At 38.0% G+C, this 17,833-nt stretch overlaps 1 protein-coding gene across 1 annotated transcript in view; it reads right to left on the minus strand.

Annotated features, from left to right (window-relative positions):
* Positions 1-17,532, minus strand: part of B4GALT6 (beta-1,4-galactosyltransferase 6) — a 23,923-nt gene extending 6,391 nt beyond the window's left edge. Inside the window, exons 1-6 of the mRNA NM_001031016.2 lie at positions 17,246-17,532; positions 5,625-5,741; positions 5,143-5,256; positions 2,908-3,032; positions 2,340-2,456; positions 773-960 (exon numbers count right to left, since the gene is read on the minus strand). Coding sequence (NP_001026187.2) covers positions 773-960; positions 2,340-2,456; positions 2,908-3,032; positions 5,143-5,256; positions 5,625-5,741; positions 17,246-17,360 — 776 coding nt within the window. The 5' untranslated portion in view covers positions 17,361-17,532. The remainder of the gene's footprint in view (positions 1-772; positions 961-2,339; positions 2,457-2,907; positions 3,033-5,142; positions 5,257-5,624; positions 5,742-17,245) is intronic.
* Positions 17,533-17,833: the final 301 nt, after the last annotated feature.

The following is a 17,833-nucleotide window of genomic DNA, read 5'->3' on the forward strand; positions in this document are numbered from 1 at the left end:
GCAATCTGAAATATGTGGTAGACTTATGTTACAAATTTGTGGTACAGTCTAAGGGTACCTTTCATGCAAATTTAATGCTGCTGTAAACATTTTACATGACTTCAGTGTGTATTACTTAAGGCCAGTGATCTGTGAATCAGTTTTTCTTAGTGGACACATTCTGCTTCTGTACACTTGAACTATTCAACCAAAAAGAAAAAAAAAACCTTATTTAAAAAAGCAATGGAATCATAATAATAAATCAGTAAAGCATCAATTCAGTAATTTTAATTCAGAGCTGTATTCTGTGGAATAGTTAAAAGTTATAAAGGAACAGTTTAGTAGTATATACTCAAATATAGTAAAATATTTATCTATTTAATAAAGAAAATTTAGATTTCCAGTTAAATCAAAGGTATGTATAGGCTTCTTTTTTTTTTCTAGTAAGCATACACTATGTACTAGCACATAATTATTGAGTAATACGCAGCTGACCAACAAAAACAGCCACTATTCCCAGATAATGCAATATATACATATACCAGGAGACTTGTGCAATGTGATTTTCAGTCCTCAAAATATTTCCTCACTATAAAAAAAATCAGTATCAATATTAACTTCCATGATTTTTTAGATACATTCTTCACTCAGCAGCTGCTACAGTGAAGTGTGTTTTAATGACTACTGTTTCAGATTTTGTTTCATCTATTGGATTTACTTTCAAAGAATTATACACGCTTCAAGAATGTTTCTTAAAGACCCAGAAACAACGTGGATAAAGCTAATTACTTACATGTACATGTATTTGTCCAACTTTGCTGCAAAATGACGTGGCATTTCTCCACATCCGTAATAATTTCGGTCATTTTCAGGTAAGTGATCCACATCATGAAATATTATGCAGTCCCAGACAACATCCTTCATGGCCTCCTTGAAGCCAACGTTAAAAAGCATTGCACGATTAAAAGGTTGTGTACCTGTCTTCAAACAGCAAACAAGGAAGAAAGAGACATACTTTCAACACCAGAGAAACACATTACATTCCACACAAAGAAAAAACAAGTACTCACAAAGATGCTTGTTATTCCTCGAGTTAAACAGAGGAAAGGCTCTGGTTAACATCAACTTCATCAACTGTACTTTGTGGTTTAGCAGTCTGAGACAGCTTTCCACCTTGCACAAAACTTAACAGCACTAGCAACTTAAAGCATTTGATCAGTACAGCATGGTGTTACCAGTTACCTCAAGTATTTTAACAGTATCTGAAGTTTTTGTTATTATGTATGTAATTACAATTAACATCATCTTAGAACTTAATTCCAGCTTCTTAGAAACCTTAATGAAATTAGATTCAAATTCGTTTAATTTCACAATTTAAATCTTTATATTTCAATTTTGAATAAATGAGACAATATAACTTACAAGATCTATTCATAAAGCAAATGCATTCTACATTATTTTTAATGATGATTGATGATCATTTTTTGTTTTCTAGTTTTTCAATTGTCACCTGAAAATACCACATAAGATAAGCCATGAGAAGTAAGTCCAGTAGTTTCTTTAGAGCTCTACCTATATACTAAAGCCAACAACAGCACAAATTCTTTCATTAATCTCAACCGCTTTGTTCCTTCACTGTGCTCGCAGACACTTTTTGTTGGCTAATTGTTTTTTTCCTCCACATCCATTCCTCTCTGTTTCTGAAAAGCCTCTTAGTCTCTAGCTAGTATTAGTAATTCTGTATTATCAACATTGCCACTATATTTCACTAATATTAACTGGGGAGTATACCCCATTAAAGCTATTGCCTTTGAATGGATTTCAGTGAGTGCATCCTGTAAAATGGCCTTCTCTAAATGACCATTCTCAAACCTTCCCCCATTAAACATAATGTGGGGTTTTGTGTGTGTGTGTGTGTGTGTGTGTGTGTGTGGTTTTTTTTTTTTCTAAGTTATTATGCTTGGTTGTTTTCTTTTATTTTTATCTTTAAAACTAAAATGACAGTAGATCCCAAGAAGCTGTGTTATATTATCACTCACAAAATACTAGTCTGTACTTGAAAAAAAAAAGCAACACAGGCTAATCCTTAGGACAAAAATAAACATTGTTTTTTTACTCAAAGAATTAGAACACAGAATCATAGAATCCTTAGAACTGGAAGAAACGTGTAAAAGTCATCTAATACCAGCTCCTCTGCAATGAACATGGACATCCACAGCTAGATCAGGTTGCCCAAAGCAAGCATAACATCAAGCATAACAGTTATAAAATTCTTGATTCATCCAAATCTTGGTAAAAAAATGACAGATCTCCTTTAGTAAGGAATCCCAAAGATTCATTTTTCAAGCCAATGTTGTTACCTGTTCAACAACATAGAAGGCAAATTCCAGCCGCTGCTTCTGCAACATTGGTATCAGATGCCGGAAGAAAATTGGAAGATGCTCGTGACGATTACGAAAAGGAATGATGATCGCCACCTTCAAAAAATTATTTATATAAAACTATTCTGTTAATATTTTTTAATCATGTTTTACTTAATACAGTTAACTATTTTACCACTGTACATATAAATTAGCTCAGTGTTCTAAAACATGTCATTTCCATTAAGAAAGCAAGTTCAAATTTTGCTCTAGCAATTGAAAAGAGAAGAAAATGTCTTAAGTAAAAGTTGAATATAATTTTCATTTTATGATAATTTGCTTCTAGTTACACTTTAAGTAACACACACATTGGATAAGTTTATGTCCACATAACAAAGTGTTTAATTACAGCTCGTGACAATCCATTTCACGTTTTTCAACGATCTTTAGTCTCTTTGAGCACAGTAGACACACTAATATACTATATGTAATATAAAAACAAAGCAGTAGAAGACTGAGTACTTACAATTGAATGCAAACAGGAAAAAAAAGCAAACGAACACCTTACCTTCCATCGTGGCTTACAGTCTTTGGGTTTCCAGTGTCCTCCTGGTTTAATGTCCAAGTCTTTTGAAAATAGTTGCTGAATTTCATCAAAACTAATTTCACTCATATTTACATCAATAAGGCCTCCTTAAAAATAATTAATAATATTTATTAATTTCAATTATGATGACAGATCTAACTCTACAGAGTATATTACAGGCAACTAGCATTGGGACCTTAAGGTTTACGTAGTTCCAACCCTCCTACCACCAGATCACATTGCTCGAAGTCCCACGCAACTTGGCGTTGAATTTCAGGGATGGGGTATCCACAATTAAGCATCCATGCACAAAAAGGGAAATACTTGGCCATGATACAGTATGTATAAAGAGATTTTGACAGTCTATAATGGATTCCATAATAATATGAGAAACCGTAATGTAATTGTACAAAAATGGCAAATGTAATTCTGGTACAGCTGCTGTATTAAAGACAAGGTCATTACTTGACTGGTTTCTTTCTCTAGTCCTCTCAGGGCTTTAAATGGGTGTGACGCTTTAAAAGGAAATCAAATAAGAGAAAATCTACACTACAAAATCAAAAATAACAAGAGGTCAAAACTACATATTCTAGAAAGGCTGAAATAATTGGTTTATCTACAAAAGAGAAGACTGACAGAAACTTTAATTCTTTTCCAAAACCGAATAATTTAGTATACAGATGTTAAACTCTTTTCCAGGCATCGAAGAGAATGATGAGGAGAAATCCAAATAGTTGCTGGGAGGTGGTGGTGGTGGGGGGGGGGGACTGGAGGGGAGTAAACACAGGAAACAAGTTTGAAAAACTCAATTCACTTGATGGAACACCAGAATGTACAAGTTCTGGAGAATTTCCTGCTTTGAAGATAATTTTTTAAATACTAATAGATTTTTCTGATACCTATTAAAATGAATAAGGTATATTTAACCTCAGCGTACTGAGGTGATCGTACTAAATATCCAGATATGCCTTACAGTTCACTAAGAGCCAGTTCTTAGACTTGCAGTGACTTTTGCAAACTACTAAAAAGTTGAGAGGACCTTAATATGAGAGTTTTATTTCATATAACTGAAAAAACTGATCTGCTTTTCATTTACCTCTAAAGTCAGCATTAAAATTATGCTGATAAAATATTCTCTCACACTGTTTCTACTTTGATATTACTCCAGTTATGAACTAGTGCAGCGGTACTCAACCAGTGTATTGTAACCTAAAAGACTGAGTCACGTAGAAGGCACTAGATGCTCTCATTTCTAGAGCATACGTACTTGAGACAAAATGGGATTTTACTATACTAATCCCAGAAATAAAAATTTTGAAAATTGAATTCAGTCACGTGAAGAAATGTAGTTGATTTCTGTAACAACCTTAGCCTATCAGGCAGGTCAAAATATACAGGATTCAAGAAGCTGTATTCTGACTGACTCACGACTATCTGCAACATTTTGCTGTATTAGATAATCTTGAAGTTTTATTTAGATTATAGTTAAACATACCGACAGATATTGGAAAAAGATGCATGAAAACCTAATGATGAAACACATTTTTTGCTGAAAAGTAACTTGTCCAGTGAATTACTTTCTATCAAAATTATGCTTTTTTATTTAAATTCAGTAGGATAGAGTAAGTACAAATGAAGAGAATGTTATTAAAAAAAGAAGAAGAAGAAGAAGAATGAAAAGAGAATAGCCACATGAAGATCTATAGATAAATTCTGGTAGAATTACGTACAGCCAATAAGGTTGACAAGAACGGCAAAATAGAATGCAAGTCCCTATTCTGGTCATTATAAATACAAATCAGTGCAAACAAACTCATGTTAGTGATCAAGATTACATGGTAGAATCAGGCTGAAACATCAACACCTGACTTGCCTTAATGTATTCACTCCTGGGCAGTAAACTAACCCACAAGGGCAAAAGTTTAGCAGAAGCCAATAAAGCTTTGAATTAACTAAATTGGCAGAATTCAACTATCAGATTCTTTGAAAGTTTCCTTAGAAATACTTATAATGCTTATATGCATTTTTATATCAAAATAAAAATCATTGTTTCTCCAATTATTTATATTTGACGCTGTTGGAACTTTTTATTATCCCAAAGTGGGATAACTACAATATTTAGTATAAATTCTTCTTCTTTTGTATTAAAATAATTATGTTGTATTTTAAGTACAATCCAATTGACTACACAAGCATTCAGATCAATTTTAAACTTACTCATGTAAGGCAGTTTCTCTGGACAAGCCTGGTAAGGAGAGTAAGTGAAGTTTTCTGGAAGATACATTGTTGTTTGAGCAACACAGTCACTAGAATTGTTTCCTTCAGGATAATCTTAAAGAGAGGAAATGATTTGTGTAAAAATGCAAGTTATCCGGCGATTTTGTATCACATTATCACACAGATGAAAATGCTGACTTTGTAAATACAAAATTCCTTGCAGCATGATTAAAAAACATTCTACCACAATAACAGTAATTCACTTAAAATATCTGTCTTACAACCATGACATTTTCCCTGTTAAAATGAACTGATAAACATTCACTCTTTGGCCTTTTCTACAGTCACTGAAAAGTTGGATGTGATTCTAGGTTCATAATCATGCTACAACATCAAGGTTTGTTTGTGTAGTTGTGTAGTTCCCCCCCCACTCACCCCAAAAAGCTCTTTTAAAAATGAAATTAAATAAGAAATATCCTTACCTGTTCCATTCAGTGTTGTATTTTTGTTAGTATACAATCTGATCATGTGTCCTATTGTTTTTACATTTTCTCTCAACATTATACCACGTGCTTGCACCATGAAGAGATATGTATTTGCTGATAAAATAAAAAGCAATTTTGATTTCAATTAAAATAAGGTTATTTCAAAACTTTTCTAACATCCACTTATAACGTGCTCAAGCATTTGCTACTAGGTCTGAATTCATAGCTAGTGAATATTAATACTCCAGAATGAAGATCCACAAAGAGTAAAATTTAACAGCAGTAAAACAAGAACAAAATAAATTCAGTGACAGGCCTATTTAAAAGATGAAATTACAGAAAGTCAATATGTGTTTCCTATGACACTTTCTTTTCACTTTAGCTTACAAAAAGCAATTAACAGTGCATGGAATCAATTGAATTTGCTTCAGTTTTCATGTGCAGACACAAAAATATAAGATACACATTAAAACATACATCATAAAAACATAGGACAAAAAAAGTCCATAATTTCTTCAAGTCCCACAGAACTATCCCCCTTTTTAATCATTAGTTAACACAACTTTCAATCAAAATGTACTGCTATTCATTCACTCCTAACTGTTGTTTCATGACATAATTGTTATAAACCACTATCAATCATAAAATATTAATGGCTGATAATTATATATAAAGTATTTATTTTAGACATTAAGCATGAGTAAATAAACATTCAAAGTAACTATGACACTCACTTGTAGCAACAATAGGAAATATTAGTTTGTCTCAGCTTTACATTCAAAGCCCCAAATCTGACCTCAACATAATTCTCAGTCCTAAATAGAAAGCAAGTCAGTTGGAAAAGGAGCTGCATTTATATCTGAGTAAGCAAACGTGTACCCAGGACTCAGAGCTCATAAAAAAATAATGTAAAAGAAATCACTTTGCATTAAGATTTTTAATCTTTGGAGCAACAAGGATCACATGATCATCTACTCTACTATTTTAATTTCAATCATTTCAACTATTTGAAGCACCCATTTGTACGGCAGACATTTGGCTTGCTGGAACTAGTGATCCACTGTATCCAAAAAATGCTCTGAGATTTTGGAGGAAATAACTGAACATACTAGATCAGATGAGCCAGCACCAATGGCATGACACAAACTCAAGGGCTCACAATGCCAGAGGTGGATGTTGGTGGTATGGCAGTAGAGGCTGAACCTTCCCACCAATAACATTCAGTTGCATTCTGTTGCCATGTGACAGATGGCAGCAGAGGAGTAGTCTGACAGAATGCTGTCTGACATGGAAGTGTTTATGAAGCAAAGATGTGGGATTGAATTCCTCCATGTTAAAAAAAAAATAGAACCCACTGATGTTCATCAATACTTGCTGAACTTTTAGGGAGACCAAACAGTGGATGCTAACACAGTGAGACGGCGAGTTTCAGAGCACCAACAGCAACATCAAAGACAAGCCACGTTCCAGATGGCCATGCACAGCTGTCACATCATGAAATAAAGAGTTCATCCATGTGAACTGGACAAATGGTGGTGATTGTGTAGAAAAGTACTGTTCTGTAGCTGAAAATTTGCTTTATCAAATTGTGTTACTATGCACTTAATATTTGTTGTAGTTTCCACGGAAATAAGTAGGAGGCACTACTTTTGAAGTGAACAGTAACTCCAAATCAATTGAAGTCTCCTCACAGGAGAGACAAGAGAACTTTTTATAAAGGGCAGGAGAGCATTTCCAAAGGAAAATATGACGGCCAATTCCACCACATTAGAAAACAATACTAACTGACATCCACAGAGATCTAAATAGCTACACTACCTTTCAAGAAATAATATTTGTAAATCCTACAGTAATGTTTTTGGTTTTATTTAAAGAATTTACGGGGAATTTTATTGGCATTCAGAAAACTCCTTATTAACAACAAGGGAAACTATTACTTAGCAGTCAAGCTCAGAACATTTCAGGTGCTGTGCATGGAGCATAATTCCCAAACTCTTGATCAAGAAGACTAGCTGTTTTGACACATGAGAATTCATATGTGTAAAAATTATCCAACTATTGGAATTGTTTTACCAGCCTTGGGAATTCTTTTCTTGCTGCTACCAAACCACACTGACTGAAAAAACTTCAGCTGTTACACAAATAAATAGTACACAAACAGCAATGGAAACTGTGGACACTGCATAGGCAGCAAACTTGTTCTCCAGAATTGCTTCTGCTATGGCTGAAAGATTTATTCCAGAAGTCACAAGAAAGAATACTTTAAAAAAAATCTACTCCAACATGTTACCATTATAGCTTTAGTAACCTGATGCTAAGTATTAAGTACAGAACTCAGACGAAGAGCTTGAAACAAGTCCACAGTGTTTCACAAGAGGGTCAAAATAACTGCCTTCAATTCCAATGGGAAACTTTATTCTAATCCAGGTAAGAATGCAAACAAACCCTGATTAAACAGATTTTCTGCAAAAGCATCTACACGTTCTCTTTGTTGAAGGAAAATTTACTTCTCTCGAGGAAAAGGAGAAAAATGAAAATAAACACACCAGATATTTGTGACAGACAAAGCTAGAAAAGACATTTCTCTATGAAGTAGGCATCACGAAAATACAGGCACAATCCCAAATACAATCAAGCAAAGCCTGCTGTCAGCCTTGGCCTAAATTGCTCTTGCCAAGAGGAAGATCTAGCCTTGTTAAGTCTAAATCAATATATTGGTGAAGCCCAGTCCAACACCTCACATTCCTCGTTCATCTACTTGACACGCCACCATTCATTTCTACCCAAATACATTAACATAATGCAACAACTTCGCTTCTTTGCACTTTTTACACTCTTCGTGCCAGCTACATGGGATCCTAGCCAAAAATTAGTTACAAAGATTACAAACACTCCAACAGCTGTTTGTTCTACCAAGGAATTCCTCACAAGGAAGGTAGGCAGGACTCAGTTTCAACTACAGAATCCACAATCATGCTTAAATCTTCCACAATTTAACCTCTCCCTGACACCCTCCAACATCAAGAGGCTCTTCTCTTGAAGAATAAAGTTCTCTGTCAATGTACCTTTCATAGTTCAGTCATCCTGAACGGCACAGATGGTCTGCAATAAACCACAACACATTATTTTACTATAATATCCCAGCTGTCCCTTTCTTATGCTCATCTCTTTAAAAATGCACTGGAGGACAGAGCAGGAAAAAAAATAAAGCAGTAGCCAGCCTCCAAACTGATAGAACATTGCATCTTGCCATTGCCTGATCAAGTTTATACTCTATTGTCACTGAATAGCCTCTCAAGCAAGAGCAGATGCATGAGTTGCCAATGAATTACTTCAAAAGCTAAAAGCATCATATGAAATCTTAGTCCTAAAAACATATCTGGTCTACTAGCAGAGGTTTCTCAGCAAAACCCTATGAAAAAGGGCACAGGTTACACTACATACTACCCAGCAGTGACAGCAAAAAAGCATTCAAGATACTACTCAACAGACTGAAGTGTAACAGAAAAACACATCTGTCCTCCTAGTATGTTAAGGAAATGAGACAAAGCAGAATACCCAGGGTTATGGTTTGACAACTTTTCACAGCAATCCTCTTTTCAATTCCCATTGGTACTTCAACAAGGGTCATCTCCCTGAGCATGGCACACACATCCAGAAACACTGCCTTTGCTGTCATGAAGATTTCCTTCCACTATTAGTTTTTCCTGCATTTGCACCAATCAGCATGCCTGTCACATTGCAAGGCAATGAACAAACCAGAAATTCTCAAGTAACCACTCACAGTCAGTTTTCTTCACATTCTCCTTATTTTATATACATGGTCCACAGCAAGTCAGAAATACAGCTTTCCAAACTCAGTGTGTAGAACCTAGACTGGCACACAATGTACACAGTTATGCAGAAGTACAGTTCAGATATCAAACAACAAGCCCATATAGGACATTTTGGAATAAGTAATGTACTAAATACTCTACCTAATCCAATTGCAGGGTGAGCATAAGCTCATACCTAATTCAGATGGATCATTTTTTTCTTCAGTTTTAAAAGATCACTGGTTATTAATAGCTTTCTGTGTTAGACCAAGAACAAGACAGTTGAAAAAAAATTTGCACTAATTCTTAAAATGCAAAAGTATCTGAAAAAAAGCCTCGAGTCTTTTACATCAGGCAGCTTCCTATTATTTAAATATTCACTTGAGGACTATTTAAACCTTTATTAAAGCAAAAAAAAAAAAAAGAAAAGAAAAAAGGTACTGTTCTCAGACCATTCTCTATTAGGCAATCAAGCTTCTTCCAGCACTACACCGAAAGTTAAAGCACTTTTCACAATACTACATAAGTTAATCAACTCTCATAATAGAAAAAGTGTAGAAATTACTTTTAGATCAAAGCTTAGTAATTTATTATTCTGTACACCTACACCAAGGAAAAGCCAAAACAACATGCTACATGCTTAGAAAGAATCAAGATAATACAGTATACAGCAGAACAATTTAAGTTAAAAGTAGACCAATGACTAACGTTCTGAAGAACAGGAGGAGGAAGATAGAACTGATTATTTTAGCAAAACAGTCAGAATTAGATTATGAATTAATGAGATTACACACTAGGATTTTTAAGATGCCAAAGAAGAAAAGAGTAAAACACACGGATATCATAAATTTCATTTAGAAATGCAGCTTTTATCATTAAAATTGAAAGGAAAAAAAAAAACAAAAGGGAAAAGTCAAACATAACACTTCCACAGCACTTGGCAAGAAAAGCTAGAGCCAAATATTTGTGTAAGGGTGGTGAGACATGAGAACAGGTTGCCCAGAGAGGCTGTGGATGACCTCTCCCTGGAAGCATTCAAGGCCAGGCTGGATGGGGTTTAGAGCAACCTGGTCTAGAGGGAGGTGTCCCTGCCTACAGCAGGGGGTTGGAACTGGGTGATCTTAAAGGTTCCTTCCAACCCAAAACATTCTTTTATTCAAAAATTAAGTTATGTCAGTGCAGCCCCAGCAACACTACACACTGCTCTCAAAACAAAACAAAAACAGCATACTGAGAAGCTTAGATGGGGGATACTTGATAGAGAAGTAGACAATCACAAAATTAAAATGCAATAAACACTGCTTCTATGGAAGGTAGGTCTTGCCAATGACCATTTCCTCCGAAGTTATAAGTCTGATATTCAACACCTGTTTTCATAAGACTTCTGAAAAGCACATTCAACCCACTGCATAAAAATTGATGGATTCAAACTGGTTAACAGAGAGATCTCAGGTAGTAACTGTAAATTGGAAATAATCTCACAGGGACATTTCGAGAACAAGTCCCAAATGGACCTCTTCTCATCTCAAGGTTATATCGTATTATTCTAAGCACCATGAGAGATATAAATACACTACTGGCAGACTTCATGAATGGCAAATTAATCAAGTGTTAAACTCAAAAGTGTTCAGATTAAATTCTGAAGACTAAGCTAAATATATAACAAATATAACTCAGCTTGAGATGGCTTCTAAATTCAAGAATTCGGGAATTTTATGTGCTACAGCACAAGGACTTTAAAACATATATAATAAATAATTTTGCAGTAAAGATAACCAAACTAAGCTGAGACTGCTGGAAATTACTTTGTGTTCACAAATCCAAATCTACCAAAAACACAGATAGAAATCAATAGCAGTGTTCAAAATCCACAGGATTTTATTGTTACACTTCATAGAGTCATATCATCATAGAGTGGCCTGGGTTGAAAAGGACCACAATGATCATCGAGTTTCAACCCCCCTGCTATGTGCAGGGTCGCCAACCACTATACCAGGCTGCCCAGAGCCACATCCAGCCTGGCCTTGAATGCCTCCAGGGATGGGGCATCCACAACCTCCTTGGGCAACCCATTCCAGTATGTCACTGCCCTCTGTGTGAAAAAATCCCTCCTAATATCTAACTTAAACCTCCTCTGTCTTAGTTTAAAACCATTCCCCCTTGTCCTATCACTATGTGTTGTTAATCAGAAGTTTTTAAAACATATGCAACAATAAAAAAAAAAAAAAAGAATGCGTCGGCCTTGAAACCTATTTTTGGCCTGATTTATTGTTGAACATTTAAAATGAATTTTCACTGTTTGTAATTTAATAATAAACGCACACTTATTTCATGGGTATGGTGAGACTGCTTTCAAGTTTGCATACATATACATCCTTGTAAGGAAAACATATTAGAAAGGCACAGATCACCTTAATCTGTAAGAAATACCAACAATGACTGATGTTCCTGGAGGTTAATAGAGATAATTCAAATGATGCAGATGGACATATCTTCACCAACTATCACAGAGAGGTTTCAGAATTGTTTACAGTGGAAGTGTTTTTTCAATACTCCAGACAATGTCTGTATACTTGATGTCACAAAGAATATGCCTAACAGATGTGTCCTCTGGCTCCAAGTCTGAGAGACTGAATAAAGTCAGTTATCTACTTAGCAGAGCCAGTAAAATAGGCAGGCATATTAGTCAAGTCTCCACTTAGGGGTGAAGAACAAAAACAATCTAATATTTTAAGTGTGATACCCAAAACAATCTTCAATACAACTTCTAACATGCTTTATATGGAGCTGGATTCAATGAAGGTCCCTTCCACCTCAGGATGCTCCATTCTGTCCTCCATCATCAGACAATTAGCTGATGATATAGCAAGTTAAATAATTCAGTAGCTAATTCTGAAACAATTTCCGCCAACTAAAGCCTTTGATAATAATTGAACTTAAAATCATTGTAGCATAACCAACAGCACACTGCCATTGCATTACCAACAGCATAGCCTTTAGGTCAATAGTACTGATTCTCCCCTGTACAGCAACTTGTGAGACCATATTAGCATACCACAGCTAGTATGGGGATTCCAGTAAAAGAAAGATTTTAACATACCAGAGCAAACCCAGAGGAAAGTCTCCATGATGGAGTAGGTAACATAGAAACAGAAACTGAAAGAAATGAGTTTTTCAGTCCTAACCGGAAATGGCTACGGGGAAGGTGCACTTTTGGTGTCTTCAGTCACACAGTGAAAACACAAAAGATGAAAGTGGATGCTTCTTAGAGCTAGATAGAAAAAATACACAAGGCAACAAACACAAGACAAAAACATGGGAAATTCCAATAAAATTACAATTTTCTCAGAGTTGTCAAACACTGAAACAGGTTGCCCAAAGGAAGCACTGAATCTCCTTTCCCAGAGATATTTGAAACTCATCCAGACATGGCCATGAGCAATCTGATCTAGTATGATCTGCTTGCAGCAGGAGGTTGGATCAGATAACTTCCACAGGTCCCTGCCAACCTAAATTATTCTGTGATCAAACAGCACGTCTTCGGAAACATTACAAATGATGGGAACACAGGCTGTGCCCGTATCTATGGGCTCAGCACCTGGAACCATACACTGCCAAATATTTATCTTGCCAATCACATTTCCAGTTCTTTCCTCCATTTCTGCACAAGTTGAAAAGGATTGGTATAGTCTTTTCTTATGAGGAAAATTATTTCCTAATACTGAACAGGGGAAAAAATAAAAGATATTAAATATATCAACTTGTAAACTGAAACTAATGGAGATGTTTCAAAGTTCTGCCTAGCTAGCAAGCTGCTCCTTGGTTAGGAATGACAGAGGAGGTTAATAGTAGGTGTGTTTTTCCTCAACAGTCTCATCTCACTGTTCAGACTTCCTGGTCACTGAGGTCAAAAACAGACCATATCTTCCACAATCCCTACATTGCTTCATACCCAGTTCCCACAAGTACTGTACATTAATCATTACATCCAAGCTGGCCAGGTTAGACTGTAGTTGACTACTGAGAGCTGTAAGATGCTGCTAGAAGTATTCTGCTGAAGTCAGAAAAAAAACCAACTCAGTGGTAAGAGATTGCTGTATAAAACTACTGACAATGTATTGTCAGTATATGAGATTTCAGTTATAATGCAGATAGAAAAGTCAAAAAGTAAAGCACGAAAAATAAATCTCTCTGGCAACTCTCAGATTGGCTTGGCAGTGAAATAAAAATCAAATGTTCTTTCCTGTTCACCACATCCCTCCATCTTTGTCTGGTTCTCCTCATCTTTGGAGACATTCCATGATGTAAATTCAAAACTAAATGTGTTTTGAATAGCTGTCAGCACCAGACATTAACTATTCAAGTTGCTGTCATCAGTACTGTTATCAGCAACACTGAATAAGAGATTCCTGCCAAGGATTCTGGCTCTGCTAGCTTCCTCAGTCTCTATGTGCAGGATATATTTGCAGTAAATATTTATGTATTTGGAACTTCCAATGAAGTTTCAGAATCACGCACCATCTTCATTTATTAACTCAAAATAAGCAACTTCCATTTCAAGAACCCGAGAAGGAGCAGAAGATGAAGTGGTCCTCCTGGTGGGGGTGGTGCCTGTTACTTGCTTCTATCAAATACAAGAGATCAGTACACAGATGTGTTATTTCAATCCTTAAACAAACAACAAAAAAAAAAACTACTTTTCAAACATTTAAAATGTTGACTACCATTTATTTTACCTTACTGTCCTATCTCTCTGGTCTCTGCTTTAAAACATCCATCCAATTTAATAGGGAAAACAAAAATGAGAGAAAATAGTTTTCTTCACTCATTAGCATTCAGAAGATTGAACTGCTTCGGTCTCAGTTCTGCTTCATCAAAAGCAGACAGGGAGCACTGAGGTAAGGTTGCAACTATCCCTACTCCACTCCATCTTCTGTTTTTATAAAAGGGAGAGGAGGTGAATGAAAAACACTATGAATTCTTCTCAGTAAGCCCAGCTCAGTAAGCAAATTAAAGTATTTAAACTTTAATGTTTTTGCTTATTTATTTCTAAAGTAAGTGATTAAGTTTTTTCCTCTAAACTAATTACCTACATTCCAAATTCACAAAATCTGCAGTTTCACTTTTAAAAAGTATCAGTGCTATCCTTTAACAAAGGGAACGTGACAATAAGCTGTTCAAATACTCTCCCAGTTTCTTCCCTAAGGATTTTTTTTGCGTGGATGTCTTCTCCTATCAATAAACCAGAACTGTGTGCAAGAAGAGAATTCCATTCCATTAGACCAGTAAGAATCAAAGTTTCATTCAGTTTTTGCCATTTCAGGAAGCCACTCTGCTACATAATGTACATACTCTTCTTCTCACACTTTCCAGTACGCCACTGACCCACACAACTGGGAGATCAACTTCTTCTCTTTTCAACTCCCAATTTCATAAGGAAAAGAAAACACTTAGGAAGCAGCAGCACCAAGTCCCTACAACACTTTACAACTGCCTTCCCTTCTGCCATGTCTTGGATCTTACAGGGGAAAGTGTTCTGGTGAACTATGAGTACGTTCACTAGAACACATTTGCACACAGGGATTATGACAGATCACAACTATTTATGATAACTACAGAATAAAGATCTATGGATATCTCATTTTTCTTTGAGTTTTACAATTTCTCATGTGTAGTTATATAGTCATAAAATGCTGCTGGCTGAACTTCAGTAATCTTTGGCATTCTTCACCTCCTCATGCACAATCAACTTTGATTTAGATACATCTATTCCACTACATACAAAGGAAGGGAAAAAGCACGTACTACAATATGAAATTAGCATGTGCACACCACATGCAATTATTACATGAATCACCTGTCTAAACTTCTTCTTTCCTTCAGATCTTCCTTTGTTACTATTTAGATATTCATCCAAGAATACTGCCAGGATGGCTGCCGGTTTTATTCTAAGACAGCATTATATCTTCTTTCTCTCCATTGTACACAGTAACATTTCCGGTAGCAAATCCTTGGGAAATCATCATCACATCTGCAATCTGGCAGATTTGGATTACCAGTGTAAAATTTTCCTACTGCCCTTCCCTTCAACATTTTGTATATTCACTTCCCCAGTAAGACCAGCACAGGATGGCAGCATTTTGAACTCTCTTATACAGAGCAGTACACCGGTAAACAGTAGTTGGAAAGAGCTGCAGTCTCACAAACTCATCTAACTACTGAAGATTTTCTTTATTGCAAAACGAGACTTAATAGGGCTGACTGTAACACATACATCTGAGACTGTAGTTTAAGTTTTTTATTTTTTTTTTTTAATGTTGATTAGGCCTGAACAACCTACCCCAAGAATTCTTCTGGTATACACTGTTGATTTCACTTCACTTTTGGTACAAGGAAATCTGAACAAGCGTCTAACCCAAGAGCTAAGCAGGAAGAAGTGAAGAAAGAAATTACTAGAGATTGTGAAACTGAATATGGTACTATACAAATGCTGTTTAGTAAGAATCAGATGTACTTCTAAGACATCCGGCTAAGAAGAAACGTTTCAGTGACAAAGAAAAATTCCAGCTGCATGCATTATGTATGTATAATGCTTTTATTTAGTACAAAAACATGAACAGGACTAAATTAATTATAGAATGGCTTAAGTTGGAAGGGACCTTAAAGCTCACCCAGTTCCAATCCCCTGCCATGGTCAAGGCTGTCCCCACCAGCTCAGCTGCCCAGGGCTCCATCCAGCCTGGCCTTGAGCACCTCCAGGGATGGGGCACCACAGCTTCTCTGGGCAACCTATGCCACAGCTTCAATGCCTTTTGAGTGAAAAACTTCCTCCTAACATCTAACCTAGATCTCCTCTCTTTTAGTTTAAAGCCATTCCCCCTTGTCCTATCACTATTAGATCAGAAAAAAAAAAAAAAAAAGTTAAGCTGAACAGCTAGAAGACAACAGTCAGCAGGACACAATTACTGCGAAGATTCAGACACCTGATCAGGGGGTACATTTTGCAGCAATGACTGCAGAGAGGAGTTTTAAGCACTGAGAAAAGACAGAGAGACAACAGGGAGACAGCTTTACAGATACTCAGGAGGGCCCTAACAAGTCCAGAGAGGTGCAGGAGAAAGCATCAATGTTCTCTGGAAAAAGGGGAAGCGTAGCCTAGCCAACAAACACACCACACAGCAAAACACCACAGAGCACCACACACAGTACTTCTTTCTTATCTCAGGAAACACAAGCCAGTTCTGAAGGACTCGTCCAGTGAGGAATAGCCTGATGCCCTCCCTGGAACAGCACAAGTGAGCTAAGAACACAGCACCCGACCAGTTGTGTGGTTTGTTTCCCTATCAGACCCAGACCTGCAGCTGTGTTATGCAGTATTTCTTACACAACTCATCTCCCCACTGCAGCAGTGATTTCAAAGGTAATAGTTAACCAAGTGCAAAGCCTGTGAAGAGATCCCGCTGACAGAAGAAAACGACAAACGTTTCAATTGACTCGTGTAGTTACTGTTGCCTTAAAAAGATGCGTTCAGGCAACTCCGCAGCTCACTCCTGGCCCCTGCCATTAGCTTACAGCGCGGAGTTACGGCGAGCAGCGCTTTCACCTCACTTTCCTGGCCTGGAAAGCAGGAATAGCGCTACTCACGTCGCGACGCCAGATGAACCTTCTAGAGCGTCGGAAGGCAGCAGAACAAAGATGCGGGGTTACCGGCAGCGCGCCCGGCCCCGCACACCCCCATGGCAGCGGGGGTCCTCGAGGCCCGCCTCCCTTCCCCCCCCCCCAGCGGGCCGGCTCCCGGCTCACCTATGCCGGGGGCCACGTAGATGAAGTAGAGGCAGGAGGAGGAGAAGGAGAAGAAGAAGATGAAGGCGAGCATGGAGCGATTGGAGACGCGCAGCACCTTCCGGAACAGGGGCATCCTCCCGCCGTCTCAGAGCTGCCCGCTCCCCTCAATCCCGGCGCGCGGCGGCCGCGCTTCCCGCAGGGCGGCGGCGGGCTCCTCCCATGGAGCGGCGGCGGGACGGGGGCGAGGGCTGTGCTTCGCTCCCGCCGCTCCCACCGCCCGGCGGAGGGCCCGTGGAGCCGAGGAGGCGGCGGCCTGAGCGGGAAGGGTCCCCTAGCGCTGCCGCGGAGCTCGGGGGCCGCTCCCGCCGCTGGGCGCCCGCTCTCTCTTCGCAGGCGGCGGCGGCGACAGCATCCCTGCTGCCGGCGGACCGGCACCTCCGCGCCCGGCCCCTGCAGCCGCTCGGCCCCGCCCCGCCGAGCCCCGGCTACTGCGGCGGTTGGAGCGTGCGCGAGCCGCGGCGGCCGACTGCAGAACTGCGGCGGCAAGCGCGCGCCCAACGGAGGGGGCCGGGGGGGCGCTGGCGATGCCGCCGCGTTATTGCTGCT

This window comes from Gallus gallus, chromosome 2 (assembly GCF_016699485.2).
Source record: "Gallus gallus isolate bGalGal1 chromosome 2, bGalGal1.mat.broiler.GRCg7b, whole genome shotgun sequence".
NCBI lineage: Eukaryota > Metazoa > Chordata > Aves > Galliformes > Phasianidae > Gallus > Gallus gallus.